Raw genomic sequence first — 15521 nt, forward strand, 5'->3', positions numbered from 1 at the left:
CTTCCACAATTAACTCGGCTTGCCCGGAGGGGAGAATAAAACCTGCGGCTCTCGCAGCAAGCCGGCGGCCCGCTTTCTCGTAGCTGACTTTTTGAGGTCACTCACTGGTGCGATCGGGCTCCCCCCCCCCCGCCGCTTCCTTTTCTCAATTCCAGTCTCCTGACTTGGAGAACTTGTGTGCCCGCATGTATTATGGTTACTATCAGCGCACGTGTTTGTAGAGAGCGGAAAATAAAGCGTGCACGCGTGGGTCAGTCATTATTCCCGTTTCGCCCACGGGAAAAAAAATCCAAGGCAAGTGGAAGGGACGGGGGGGGTCCTAATGCTTGCAAAAGGCACCCCCCCCCGCCTCTTGCATCTTATCAGCCCTGCAAAAGCAACGCGGGGTGTCCCAAAAGTTCTCTCGCTTCGCTGCGATGGAGGAAAAGCGCGGCTGCGAAGTGCCCTTAACGAGCGCGCTTGTGCAGCGAAAACACCGAAGAGGAGAGGCTGCCTTTTGTTCCTCCTCTAATTGGACCATTTGTTGTGTAATCGCTGGGCTGCTCTGCGTGAGCTGCAACAGAAGGAAACTCGAGCCGCAGACGCGCAGCTCTAGCGGCTGTGTGTCTTCCCCTCTTAGCTCTCCTCCTCCTCCCTCTCTTCTCCCCCCGCGCCTTCCTTTCCCTCCTTCCTCCCGCTGAGCTGCTGCTGTTGCTGCTTGTTTGCACTCGGCTTATCCGGAGCGGAAATTCCTTTCCGTTTTTGTGAATGACAAACTCATTAACAATTCATCAACACAACCTGTTCCAGCCGGCCCGTCTCCACGGAAACAGCCCCTTCCGCGAGCGCTGATTGGCCGGCCGAGAGAATGTATCCATTGAGACGTTCCATGTTTGTATCCATTGAGGAACTGCCTGGCGCGGGGTGGAAGGGGCGAAGCGAGGAGGAGAGCAGAGGTAGCAGCAGCAGCAGCAGCAGAGCGTGCAGGGCTGATTAAAAGGGACATTGATCGCATCTCGAGGACTTAGGAAGAAAGAGGAGGAGAAGGGGGGCCGTGAAGCAAGATGTGAGAAGCAGGAGAAGCAGGCAAAGCAATAACACCGGTAGCGAGAGTAGGGTCTGTCTCTTCTAACTAGTTATTTAAATGCATTTCCTTTTGCTGCACGGAAGAAACGCCTCTGAGCACATTTAACTGGATTTTTATTCGGGGGAAGCAAAAAAGCAGAGGCGATTAGGGAGGTTCATTCGAGGATTCATTGACAAAAAGAAGAGGAAGGGGGGTTCCTGCTCCGTCCCTTCTCTCCACTGCTAACGGAGGCCGGGAGCTCGCCCGAGGAGTTCCCGAGTTGCGGCTGCCTTCGCCCCGGCTTCGCCCGTGCCCTCCGCCCCGGTGGTCCGCGTGGCCCTTTGGAGAGGGGCGTTTTCCACAGCCCCCCGCCGCCGCCCGCCTTCCCCGATGCTAGATACGCTCCGACCCGCCGCTCCTCCTTTCGTGGTGTCGGACATGGCGCTGTGCAAGACGGTGGCGTGGCTCAACGAGCAGCTGGAGCTGGGCACCGAGCGCCTGCTGCTGATGGACTGCCGCCCGCAGGAGCTGTACGAGTCGTCGCACATCGAGTCGGCCATCAGCGTGGCGCTGCCGGGCATCATGCTGCGGCGCCTGCAGAAGGGCAACCTGCCCCTGCGCGCCCTCTTCGCCAGCGGCGAGGAGGAGCGCGAGAAGTTCGCCCGCCGCTGCGGCACCGACACCGTCGTCCTCTACGACGAGAGCAGCAGCGACTGGAACGAGAACACGGCCGGGGACTCCGTCCTGGGGCTGCTCCTCAAGCGCCTCAAAGACGACGGCTGCAAGGCCTTCTTCCTGGAAGGTGAGGGGTTAAGCCGAGCGGGAGCGGGTTCCCCGGAATCCAGTCCTGCCTTCCTTCCTTCCTCCCCCCTCCTCCATCCCCGGCCCCCCGGCGCCTTCAGAACCGCCCCCTTCCCCTCCAGCCGCCAGGGGAGTGTCTAGACGCCAGCCCCCTGCGTCTGGGCGCAAGACATCCTCGCCCCCTATTGTACGCAGCGGAGCGTTGCCAGATGGCCCCTGATTGGGGGAGAAGGAAGGAAGGAAGGAGAAAGAAATCCCAGAGGAGGAAAACACCCCCACCCATGCTGGGCAAATCTCACTGCTTTTAAAACCTGCCAGGGAAAGCCATAGGGCAGGACACACACAAACCCCTTTGCCTAAGTTTTTTAACATGGGGCAATATATCCGAGGGACAAACTTTGAAAATCCCAACTCCTGAAGGCTGTTAGATCTTTTCCCTAGCGAAAAAAAACTCGTGTGAAAGCGACTCGGGTTTGCGGGGGTGAGTTAGCAGAAGGAACTCGGTCCATTTCTCGGGAGATGCTTAGCACCTGAATTGAGTTCACAATCCTTTCAGACCGATATTCACTCATGGACAGTTCGCTCACACTCCCTTTCCATTCCCGCCTGCCCCCCTCCCAGCTCAGCCGAGCCTTTTCGTTTTAAATCCTTGCTGATCTAACGCAAAGTCACTCCGAAATCTGCCGGCGGCTCTAAATCTTCTGCTTGCTCCTCCTCCCTCCAGTCAAACTAGGCAAAACCCCGGGGATGAGTCTGGCGTTACTAGGTCAAAGTGTTACGTACAGGGAGACTAGGGGTGATACGGTGGTGCAATAAAAGGGCCTGGTTTATATTGTCTGGACTTAAAAGGCAGCCGCTTCAAAGGAGACATGCCCTGAAGGGATGGTTTTGATAACCCGATTGCTTCCTCCCTCCCTTTCTTTGGAAGAGCAAAGGCTCTTGCAAAATCTTGGGATAGGAAGTGGAGTGGGAGAAGAGCTATAACCCCTTCTGTGCTGTCCTCTTCAGTTTAGGGCTGTTCAATGCTTCCTCCTTATAGCTCATTTCTTTTATGATGGGTGGGATATGCATTTTACACCGATTAGGCAAAAAAACAACCTTAAAAAGTGCCATTACAGAAATGCTGGCAACTTCCTGCTCTTTAACATTACTCTGAAATTTGTCGTCTGAATCTGGGCTGTTCCTTCCGGTGCAAGTAAAAGGATCCAGTGTATTTATTGGTGGGCAACAGAATTCTGCTTTCCATGGCGGAATAAGCGTTGGCTCCCTTGCATTTTGCAGCAGCTCCATTCTGTCATTCTCAGGACTGTCCATTCATTTCCTAATCCCCCTTCCTCTACTGAACTCCACAGGAGCAGCATCTGCCACTAATATTTTTTTAATCCTTAATCTGACAGCCGTGATAGAGGGGAATCCCCTTCTTTTTTTTCAACCTCCCTAGCTCCCAGTTTTATTTCTAATGGTCTGAAACAGAGGAAACTAGCCTTCTGATGTGCAGGGCCATTGGTCAGGGCTGCCTGCACTGTCTGGCTTCAGGCAAAAGTCAATTGAACCCGTTACACCACTACAGAGCTATGTCTCTTCTCAAACTGTATGTTGTTGTGTGGCTTTCTGCTTCTGCATCTTACAGCTATAGAACTGACCCCCGGTGGTGTGTAGGGTGGTAGTGGTTCGGAAAGCCTTAATGTGATCCCTCATCCAAATTATTTCCTTTCTTTTTTTCTTTCCTTCCCAGGTGGTTTCAGCAAGTTCCAGGCAGAGTATGCCCTGCATTGTGAAACTAACTTGGACAGTTCATGTAGCAGCAGTTCTCCCCCTCTGCCAGTCCTGGGCTTGGGTGGCCTCCGAATCAGCTCCGACTCCTCTTCGGACATTGAATCTGACATTGACCGAGACCCTAACAGTGCCACCGACTCTGACGGCAGCCCCTTGTCCAATAACCAGCCTTCCTTCCCGGTGGAGATCTTGCCCTACCTCTACCTGGGCTGTGCCAAGGATTCCACCAACTTGGACGTTCTAGAAGAGTTTGGCATTAAATACATCTTGAATGTCACCCCCAACCTGCCTAATCTCTTTGAGAATGCTGGCGAGTTTAAATACAAGCAGATCCCCATCTCTGACCACTGGAGCCAAAACTTGTCTCAGTTTTTCCCTGAGGCCATCTCTTTTATAGGTGAGATTTAGTTTATAATAATTGCAAAGTGAGTGTTGGGTGTGTCTTGTGGTAGCATAATTATGCCTGCAATCCTCAGTGCACCTGCCTGGGAGTCATCCCTGTTAAATTCAGTAGGACTTGCCTTTGAGTAGAACTGTACAGGATTATGCTGCAAATTATTAGCAGTATGGCTTGTTTAATACTTATTTATTTTAATGTAATTTTCAGCCTTCGGGGGATCTAAGAAATAGAAAGATACTTCTGCCAGGGTTTAGCTATTGTTAAAGCTTGTAAGAAGAAGAAGTTGATCTTTTAGATACCTGTATTTTAAAGTTAATAATTTCCATGCCAGCATATTTGAATTTTGTCCAGGAAAACTGTATTTTAAAAGAAAGCAAGTGATTTTTAAAAACACAATATAGAGAGATTCCAGTGTTTTGATAGTTAACTGGATGCATTCCTTCCCTTTTTTCTTTAACTGTGCCTGACCTGATTCCTCAATTCCTTAGGCTTTTATGCTCCCTCAAACAGTGCAATCCTATGTACATCTACTCAGAAGTATACCCCCTAGAGCCTCCAAGCTTTCATTTCTTCACCATGTGGAAGCATGCTCTATTGAATTTAATCTATAGAGTGTTCCATAAAAAACAGTGTTTTCTCAGAAGCAGGTATTGCCCTAAAATATATGAGAAGTGCTGATGAGTGCATTTAGACTCCTTCCCCTTCTCTTTGTGAATTAGTTCAGTTATGCTCCCCACCCCCTCTTTGGGGAGGGTCATTGTGTTATCTGTCAATGAATACTGTGCTGTAATCTGATTGAGTGATACTGGTAATAGAGCAGAATGTAGGTAATCTGAGCCCAGCAAGAAGAAACTGTAGGCTGGAAGCCACAAAGAAACTAATCTCCTGGCATTATAATGCATTTCCTATTACAAAGGAACCCATTTTCTGGCAATGTTGACATCCTGTTTCTCCTAATGGGCTGTCCCCTGTGACTTCTCTCTTCCTTTTAAAACAGCTGAATACCTCCATTGTTCAGCTGCACTGCACAACAGTTGGAGAATAATTTAATAGACCTTTGCAATCTGCTTGTCTCCATTAAAAAAAAAAAAGGTGGCATTGTAAGGTTTCCCTATTTATATGCTAGGGTGAATGTACACCAAATTATTTTTGTGACCTATTAGTATTAGAATTTATGAAGTATTATTTAGTATTAGTCACTTACCTGAGAAGGTCTCCAAGCAATTTGCATTGAACAACGTCAACACAAACGCATTATGCCGTAAAAGAGAGCAGAAAAGTCACATAAAACACTTCACATTTTTATAGTTCAAAACAAGCCCTTCCAATGTTGGTGGAATCTTCTAAAACCACAGATCATCTACCACATACCCACCATAAGCTGCTTCTGTGACTGACAGCATGTTGTTGTTTATTGCTGCTCATGTTACAACACATAGGCAAGAAGGTGGTGGTGGGGAACCACATCTTCCTCTTGTAGTCTACTTCAGATTACAGGTGTAAGTTTACCCTCTGGAATATTCCCTAGTAAGCAAAAAATATTCCCATTTGCACGTCAAATTAGGCTAGAACCATTTATGCTGGCCCTAGCTGAGTCTCCAGTGTCCAGGGAGTATTTTTTAGTTCTTGAGCATCCGAACAGTCGGTCTCAACCTGCCTGGTACAGTTCAACAAAGGCTGTACCACATAATTCTGTTGAAGGTGTAACTTGCTTTCATGTTCCTGGTGCATTCAAAGCCGGCGTCCGTTCAAGGCCTGAGTTCAGAAGACCTCTGCCTAGAACTCTTGCATTTTGACTTTGGCCCAGTCAAAATAGAAATAAGTCTGTTATTGGGAGAACAAATAAAGCAAGGCTTTGAAAACTCTATGCAAAGTGAGCCTGGAGGATGGGAGTAGGAAGGAAGGCGATGCAAATTCTATGAGGCGCTCACAAAGCTCTCTGTCATGTTTGGTCTCGTCTAGTGGTGTGACCTTTAGGCTGGGAGAAGAAGAGAGATCTCACGGTTCTTGTCTTTGTCTTGTTTCCTCCACAGATGAAGCTCGTGGGAAGAATTGTGGCGTGCTTGTGCATTGCCTGGCAGGGATCAGTCGCTCGGTCACCGTGACGGTCGCCTACCTGATGCAGAAGCTCAACTTGTCGATGAACGACGCCTACGACATTGTCAAGATGAAGAAATCCAACATCTCCCCCAACTTCAACTTCATGGGCCAGCTGTTGGACTTTGAGAGGACTCTGGGGCTCAGCTGCCCTTGTGACAACCGCGTCCCCAGCCAGCAGCTGTATTTCACCACCCCTTCCAACCAAAACGTCTTCCAGGTGGACTCCCTGCAGTCCACGTGAGCACCAGCCACGTCCCAGCTCTTCCAACCTTGGGTTGTGTGATCATTCCTCGACGATGCTTCTCTTTGACGGCAGCAAAGGAATCCAGCTCTCTTTTGTGGATGCTGCTCTTGAGCAGTAGCCGGCCTGTGTGCTTAAAAATAAAAAGGTTAACAAAGTTTGGAATCTGCTATTGCAAAGGGAGGGAACCAGCCGAGTTCTCCCGGGGGGGAAACAACCACCATAAACTCTTCAGACCTTGCCTCTAGGTAGGCCACGCATTTTTGCTCGATGCACAAACCGCCACCTATACAGTGACTTGGAACTGAGGACTTCCAAACACAGATAGGGGGGAGGAAGAATGGACACTATATGAGCACATGTAAGACTGGGGAAAATGTATTCAATGCATTTGTAATATATTGTGTTGTCTTCAGTGAAGACTAATTGTGTGCCCCCCCTCCCCGCAATTTTGATTTAGAGGAGCCAAAGAGAGGTTTAAGCTCAAATGTGTTTGGAATTTTTGTTTGCCAAGAGCTTTGTAATGCTTGGCTTGGTTGATGTTAAAAAGTTTTAAATCCTGAATTGATAAGCAACATCAGTAAAATGATAGGTACAAGAGGTCAACGCAAGGGGCGTTCTTTCTCTCTCCATTCTTCCTTTTGTATGCAAAGGATACAATTTTGCAGCATGCTTGATTTTACTGTTGAAATGAGACAAACTTGCTTCCTTGTTTAGGGAATCTGTGTCTATGCTTTGGGGTTTGTTTACTCGCATTTTGTGAATGGATAAAGTATCTTTTGTGGTGATTATATATATATATAATTTTCTTTTGCAGGGGTGTGCCATCAACATAGGGTCTCATTATGACTTAATTTGGCCTTACCTTTTGTACATAGCCTAGTTTGCATTTTTCTTTTGGAAGAGAGCTACGTCTTCAGAACAGAAGATTCTTTTTTCTGTAAATTATCAAATTAAAAACAAAACAAAACGATTTTGTGCTAAACAGTGCATTACCTCTGTACAAACTCTTCAGGGAGCTTCACCTCAAATGCAATATCTTGCATTTATTTTTGTATAAAACTGGAAGTGTGTGTGGGTGTGAGCATGAGTACCTGTGTAATATGCAAGAAGGTCTTGCACACAATTGTCAATAAGGGAGTGTCTCTGATTTGCCAGTGTAAAAGTTGGGATTTTATTCTAAGAATGTTGAGATCATAAATTATTAATAAATAACTATTTTTGGCTATTTGAGAATGGGACTGATTTGTTTCTTGGTAAGAGTTGCCATCGTTCAGCACTTTGTCGTTTGCAGAAGAGTGGTGCAGCTAGCTGACTTTTTTACCTTTAAAAGTGGAGATGATCAGTGCACCCAAGCAAACTTCTCTACGCGTGGAACTTGCCAGATCAGAAACTGGAAGCGCATGTCTGAATGTGGGTCATTTATTTGCACTGCATTACTTTCAATGGGATGTGCTTTCAGAAACACGGCAGAGTAGGCATCCGCATCCATTTTTACTGGGGGAGGGTCAGTGGCGGAGCATATGCCCATGCTGCCTGGGGTGGGCGCACTCCCACTCGACTGCCATTTGCCACCCCCCCCTCAGTCATGACACCTATGGTGGACCGCACCCACCACACCCCCTTTCCTACACCTCTGGGAGGGCTGTACATGCAGGTAAACATGCTATTAAAGGCAAAGCAATGTAAATCATCTCTTTTTAATACCCCCCCCCCACGCACACACCATTACGATGTATGTCTGAATTTCACCCATAGTTTCTGTTGCCATGAATGTTTCACCCTTTCTGGACTGTGATGTGTATGTGAAAGTACAATCACCTTGTTGGCAATTTTCAAGATGTTTAGAACAGGTGCAACAAGGCTGTGAGGGACAGGTAAGTGCCAGAAGATCTTTGGTGGCTTGCTCAGAAATGCAAATCATCCTTTGATGCTAGCCTTTGTTGTGACTTATGAACTAGGCTCCAGCTAAGTGAAGAAAACGCTGAATTATTTTTCTTCTATCTCCTTTTTTTCTTAGTCTTCAATAAAGCTGTTCATCTTCCCCTAACCATATGCTTGTACCCGATATACAGATTGTTTTAGCTGGTCTGCATTTTGTTTCTAGAGCTTCTCCCTTCTCCCTTACTGGGCTTGGAAAAAGGATTCCATGACTTTTAAACATGCCCTCATCTTCAAATCTCATCTCACTCCTTTTGTTGCATTTCTTTCAAGCATGGAGAAGGGGAGGTGAGCTCTCTACTGCAAAGGCACTCTCTTCACTTCCCATATAAAGAGTATGCTGCTGATTCCTCTTGTCAGTGAAAATCGACGCAGGATTTCCTAATGTGTAGAGAGAATTTCTTGTCTTGGGCATCCTCCACAAGATCTCAGTTACATTTTTTTGAAGACACAGGATTCAGTCTGAGATATTTGAGCTAAGATTTTAGCCTGGTCTTCTGTGTTCATCCAGTTCCCTTTACCACTACGCTAATGGGACCTTTCATTCGTACCCTAGAGGGTCTTTCTCTGCAGACCAATTGCAAAAAGAGTATCAAACTGGTATCAAACATCCCGAATCCTGTCTCCCTCCACACACAAAAATGATTATAGCTGTGGTCATGATAATAGCAAGATAATGTATGTGAAGCACTTCTTGAACACATTAAAAGTGCTCTGCTTAGTTTATGCAGCAGAGTGGATTATTCTCTGGTGGATTCCAGTTTCAGCACCCAGTATGATTTGGCATGTGTCTTGTACAGTGGTACCTCAGGTTACATACGCTTCAGGTTACATACGCTTCAGGTTACATACGCTTCAGGTTACAGACTCCGCTAACCCAGAAATAGTGCTTCAGGTTAAGAACTTTGCTTCAGGATGAGAACAGAAATTGGGCTCCGGCGGCATGGCAGCAGCAGGAGGCCCCATTAGCTAAAGTGCTGCTTCAGGTTAAGAACAGTTTCAGGTTAAGTACCGACCTCTGGAACGAATTAAGTACTTAACCTGAGGTACCACTGTATTCGTAGGCTCACATTGCCTGCGTTGGCCAAGACTGACCATGCTCATTGCCCATAGCATGATTACTGACTGTTATGGAGGAAAATGGAAAATCTGGGCTGGAGCACTACAATGGAATATAGTAGAAAGATTCTTGAATAGGAAGTACTCTGCTGCAAAATTTTGTTGCAGGTCTACCTGTGCCTATTTAATAATGCCCACTGTAGATTTAAGGAAGTTCATCGAAAAACACAATACAAAGAACAAGTCCTACCTCACCCCCTGAAAAATGAATGGAGGTTAGCTTAACTATGGAAGGCCTGGGTAGATAATAATGCCTTAGCCTGGTGCCTACAAACTGACCAAGAGGGCACCAGGTGTGTTTCCCTGGGGAGAGCATTCCACAAATGAAATGCCCTGTTCTTGTGTGGCCAGCTGACTGTGCCATTGGGTAACCCATGGGCTGGAGCTGCAAAGAGAAAGCAAGGCTGGGGAGGTGAGCGAAGCAATTTTCGTGCAACCAGTGTGTGAACAGCGCTGTTCCTTCCCTAAAAGCCTCCAGATGACTCTCTTTCAAAGGAAGGGGAAACAAATCACACGGCAGAAACCGAAATGCTGCACACTGCCGCTTCCTGTTTATTTCAGCCAAGGTTCATGTGTAGCCTGGCAAAGGAGGAGCTGGCTGCTTCCTCATTCATAGGGTGCTGCGAGACAACCACTGTTTTTCAGGGTTGCACAATGATTGTGGGTTGGAAAGCCTTGGGCAAGAAGCCCATTTCCCCAAAAGATCACAGACTTTTTGCCAGACGAATAGGGATAGAGAAATGCGCTGGAAAGTGTGGGGTGGCATTTGGTACAATGTTGGTCTAATCTCCCTGCAAACTCATGAGGAGGGATGTTCAGTGGTTCACAAACTGGGTGGTACTACCCCCTGCAGGGTGGGATTACCGGAGGGGGGGGGTTGCTAAGGGACAAACGGGCAGTAGGGGGGCACTGGAGATTGGCCCCTCCAAGAGTACTGATCTTTGATTTATGATTGACCAAGCCACTGCCTAGAGGGCCAGATTTGATGAAGTGAAGGGCCATGAGGGCCAATAAAAGGGCCCACCAAAGTTGTTAACTTTTTTTTAGGATTGAAGTTGTTGAGATTTTTTTTTTTTTATGATTTTACCCCAAAGTTGTTGAGTTTAGAATTGAAGTTTAGGATTTTACCCCAGGAAATAAACTGCCACAGGGGCCAAAATAAACCAACCGACAAGCTGGAACAGGCCCCCGAAACGGACTACACCTTTAAAGTTTTACCGCTCTTATCACTTCCAAAGCTATTTCCTTTGGTCCCGTTTGTTTGTATTTATGATTCAGAACTGTCACAGGACAGCCAATTTTGGGTAACAGCTATTGATTCTGTTGCGAATTCACTGCTGTACTAACGGATTGTGCATCTTTGGTAACTAGTTCTAGATAAATATTTTGCGCTATCATTTTCCTTCGCCCCTATGTTTCTGTTAGACAGAATGCATCAAAAAATACTTTCCATGCAATATTTCCTGGTTTTTGTCGTTCTTTAGTGGGTTGTGAGAACCACAGTTCTGAATGATGCTTTTCAGAGGGTAGAGAAGGGTGGGGTGACTACGAATTTATGGAGCCAATGGGGGCGGCGGACTGAAAATGTTTGGGAACCACAGAAATAAGGCAGCACCCTTCAAGAGCCTCAATAAACAGGTTGCTTGGAAGCTTCCGGAATCAGGGGAAATTCTGACCCACGCAAAGATGGGCGATTGTAAGGTTGGGAATGCAAAACAAAACATTGCAGTGGAATGGAGTGGGGGGGGGGCAAGTCAACTTTGCTGAGCCTTGAATGAGTGCCTATAAACAGAGGCGAGTTACAGAGAGACCTGCTTTGTTGCCTATAAGTCGGCCTTGAACTGTTCTCAGCCTTCCCTGTTCTGTGTCGTTCAAAGCAGAAAAGTGCAAGCAGCCCTAGCAATTTCCTGTCCAGCTGCAGCTCAAGTGATCTTTCTTTTTTCCCTTTAAAAAAAAAAGGTCTGTGGATAATTTTAGGCAGTTTCCTCTTTGTGGATTATTAATCTGCTTTCCTCATTCAGCCTACGGAGCCGGGCTCCTACTGTTCTGCCGAAACCAACAGATGGCCTCCCTGCCACTTCCTCTCGCTTCGCTGTGGGTTTGCTGTCAGGCCACTTCTGAAATTAATAACGTTCCCTGGCCCAGTGCCACAGGCCATTACCACAAAGGGGAAGTCACACATCTGAATAGCAGGAAGCCAGGCAGGGTCACAGTGTGAACTAAACCAGCTGAGCATAATTTGAGCCGCTCCCATTCAGCAAAGTGTACGGCTTCCTTTTTCCCTCCTCCTGCCCCCTCCCTCCTCCTGCCCGCCCCACTCCTTTTAAAATAAAGGAGGGGGGGGGAATTCACTGCAAAACCTTTGCATTTCATCATAGATTCACACCACTGGAAGAGTTTCTGCTTGACTGACAGCGAAGGCCTGTTGTTGTCTCTCACTGGCAAGGAGCAAGGGAAGCAATGGGACTCCATTTGCTAGCAAGGGTGGCAAAACTCAGCTGGGGCACGGCTGCAGAAACCCGTCTCAGTCTGAGGGCCACATTCCTTTGTGGACAACTTGCCAGGGGCCATATTCCAGTGGTGGGGGGAGGCAGAGGAGAAAGGGGATGGAGACATTCACCTTGGTACAGGGGTAGGCTACATTTCAACCAGAAGAGTCAGGATATGCTATGTACACACATAGTAAAGACCTCTTCGTCTTCCATCTAGGCAAGAAAGAAATGCTATCACAACTTAAGCCACATTCCAGGCAGCAAAACACCTGGTATGTTTGTGTGTTTGTGTGTGGAGCCAGATCAGGGAAGGTTATGTCTTGGGCAGATGGAGGTATGGGATGGGGGGAGTCTTGAGGGCCAGACAGAGCAGCTTGGAGGGCCATACTCAGCTACTGAGACGGAGACTCTTCACCTCTGGCATAGGGAAATATGACTGGATTGTGGTTTTTTACTGTATGCAAAAAGAGAGATAGTAAAGGATAGTGGTTAAAGTAACAGAGTAGGACTGGAGAGATCAAGGTTCAAATCTCTCTCTCTCTCTCTCTCTCTCTCTCTCTCTCTCTCTCTCTCTGGCTTATCATTTCTAGGTCTAACCTTCCTCACAGGGTTGTTGTGAGGATTAAATGGGAAGAGCAAACCATGTGCACCTACTCTCTTGAACTCCTTGGATGAAAGGTGGGATATAAGTGTGATAAAAGAAAGTACTATTTTTATGAGCGTGGTGCCTGCAAAATGGTTTGCATTCCCAGCCACAGCCGAATGTGCTACCCACGGAGTCTTGAGTAGGTGCCTTATTCACGTTACATAACTGAAGCCTCCAGCTGCCCACCTTAGAGCAGTTATTTTATTTGAGGCGGCTGCTAGCAAGAACAGAAGCAGACAAAACCTTAAGCCATCTTTTAAAAAGACCGTGTTAAAACCATCTTTTAAAAAGGTGGCGGTTTTTGGCCACATGTGACCACATGTTTTTGGTCACCTGCGGAAATAGAATGAATCCTGTTTGCAAGTTGTACTTCAAAAGTCCCCTAGTCACAAGAGTTTCCTTTTCCCTTCCTCTTAGATAAAACAGAAATGGGGAGGGGGGAAATGAAACTGGGTATTTTGCAACTCATTCATTTGTACATATAGATATAGACCCGTGTGGCACTGTGGTCTAAACCACTGAGCCTCTTGGGCTTGCCGATCCAAAGGTCAGCAGTTTGAATCCCTGTGACAGGGTGAGCTCCCATTGCTCTGTCCCAGCTTCTGCCAACCTAGCAGTTCGAAAGCACACCAGCGTGAGTAGATAAACAGGTACCATTGCAGCTGGAAGGTAAATGGCGTTTCTGTGCGCTCTGGTTTCCGTCATGGTGCTCTGTTGCGCCAGAAGTGGTTTAGTCATGCTGGCCACATGACCCGGAAAGCTGTCTGTGGACAAACGCTGGTACCCTCGGACGAGCACCGCAACCCCATAGTCTCCTTTGACTGGATTTAACCGTCCTTTGACTAGACTTAACCGTCCTTTACCTTACCTTTAACTTTTCTTTTACTTGTAAACCACCTAGAAGCCATTTTGGCAATTAAGAGGTAGGTAGGTAGGTAGGTAGGTAGGTAGGTAAATAGATAGATAGATAGATAGATAGATAGATAGATAGATAGATAGATATAGATAGATAGATACAGTGGCGTAGCGTGGGTTGTCAGCACCCGGGGCAAGGCAAGTAATTTGTGCCCCCTAACCCGTGGATTTGCGCCCCCTAACCCTAACCCCCAGATGTTGCGCCCGGTGCGGCCGGCCCCCCCTGCACCCCCCATGCTACGCCACTGGATAGATAGATAGTGTGTGTGGTGGGGTGGGGGATGCAGACAAGTAGATGAAGAACTTACCACCTTTACAGGATGTTATATGTGTGTGTTGGGGGGAGTGCATTCTTGTAGGACACAACCTGTTTGATTTTAGGCCACAGCTAACCAGGGAAGCCATTCCTCCTTGCCATTTATCACCCCCAGTTGGAGGTTAACTATCCTCTCCCATCCCCCTCTCCTTGCCAAATGTCATTTCCTTCGGTTTTTTTTGACGGAGTTAAGAGTGAGGTCTGTGATGTACGTTGGTGTTTCTTTTGGCAGCTGCTGAAGCAGCTGATAAAATCATTTGAAAGATGGAGTCATAAATTATCTGGACTTGAAGCAAAAGCCCCACAAGTTGTGAGGAGGTGGAGTCTTCAGCTGGAAATTGGAAGGGGGCGAGGAGGATTCTTTCATTAAGTCATCTCTCCGTGTTAATTGGTGTGCATCCCAGCTGCAACAAGAAAATAGGAAAAGCAGTGGGGGGGGGGGAGAACTGAATATCTGTTTAAACATTTCAAAGATTTTTTTAAAGAGAAAAATCTCCTCTGTTTCTCTGATCAGAGCAAAGGATCTGCCTTCCTAGACTGACTCCAAATACTCATTTGCATTTTGAAGCCTTTCTTTTGCATACGCTATGACAATTTGACTGACTTTGTAGCCACATTTGTATATGGGTATTTGGATCTCTTAAGAAAGGTAGAAGTTTTATTGCTTCCAAGCACTGCATTCCAGATGTCAAGGAGATAAAGAAGGACACAACTTTTAGAAGATATCTGAAGGCAGCACCTCTCCTGGTATACCCCACAGAGGAACTTACGGTCTTCAAATAAAAACATCTTGAAGGTCCCAGGCCACAGAGAGGTTAGGCTGGCCTCAACTAGAGCCAGGGCTTTTTCGGCTGCGGCTCCAACCTGGTGGAATGCTCTGTCACAAGAGACAAGGGCCCTGCAGGACTTGACATCTTTCCGCAGGGCCTGCAAGACAGAGCTGTTCCACCAGGCCTTTGGTCAGGGCGCAGCCTGACTCCCTCCTTTGGCAATCTTTACAATACTTTAGTTTATGGTTGCCATCAATTTTGATTTTAATTAATTCTTATGATGTTTTTATAATGTTGCACTATTTTAGTGTTGTTAGCCGCCCTGAGCCCGGCTTCAGCTGGGGAGGGAGGGATATAAATAAAATTTATTATTATTATTATTATTATTATTATTATTATTATTATTATTGGGAAGTTTTTATTGTTTGATGTTATATTATGTTTTTATATGTGTTGGAAGCCACCTAGAGTGGCTGGGACAACTCAGCCCGATGGATGGGGTATAATTTAATAATAATAATAATAATAATAATAATAATAATAATAATAATAATAAATAACTTCTCACTCTGAGGGGCCCATCCCCTTTCAATACCTACAATGTCGTCTCTCTGCTTCCCACCCCCTCCCAAATGTCTGCACATTCCATAAGGATCACAAAAGGGCCCTTCTATCCCACATACATACGAAAATACAACCTGCCACACAGTTGCTTCTACAAACAGGGTTTTTATTTCTGCAATATGTCATCGGCGCATCAATAGTGCATCCATGGTGGGTTTAGACTGGACCGTTGACACTATTGCCCTCTCTTGCGCTATAGCACAACAACCATGGGACAAAAACACCCTGGAACATTTACGGGTAAAAACCTACAGGATTTCAGCAGCAAGGTACAGTGGGCATGCACTGATTGGAAACCAAGCAATATGAGTATTCATATACTTTTGCAGATGCAA

The 15521-nt window shown here is 46.7% G+C and overlaps 1 protein-coding gene across 1 annotated transcript; it reads left to right on the forward strand.

Annotated features, from left to right (window-relative positions):
* The first annotated feature begins 501 nt into the window (after window positions 1–501).
* On the forward strand, window positions 502–7591 carry DUSP6 (dual specificity phosphatase 6). The gene is made up of 3 exons (XM_083463028.1): window positions 502–1847; window positions 3582–4019; window positions 6056–7591. Exons 1-3 carry the CDS (start codon window positions 1436–1438, stop codon window positions 6361–6363), a joined length of 1158 nt encoding a protein of 385 aa, XP_083319154.1. The 5' UTR covers window positions 502–1435; the 3' UTR covers window positions 6364–7591.
* The last annotated feature ends 7930 nt before the right edge of the window (window positions 7592–15521 follow it).

This window comes from Podarcis liolepis, assembly GCF_965112155.1.
Source record: "Podarcis liolepis genome assembly, chromosome: 10".
NCBI classification, from domain to species: Eukaryota; Metazoa; Chordata; class Lepidosauria; order Squamata; family Lacertidae; genus Podarcis; species Podarcis liolepis.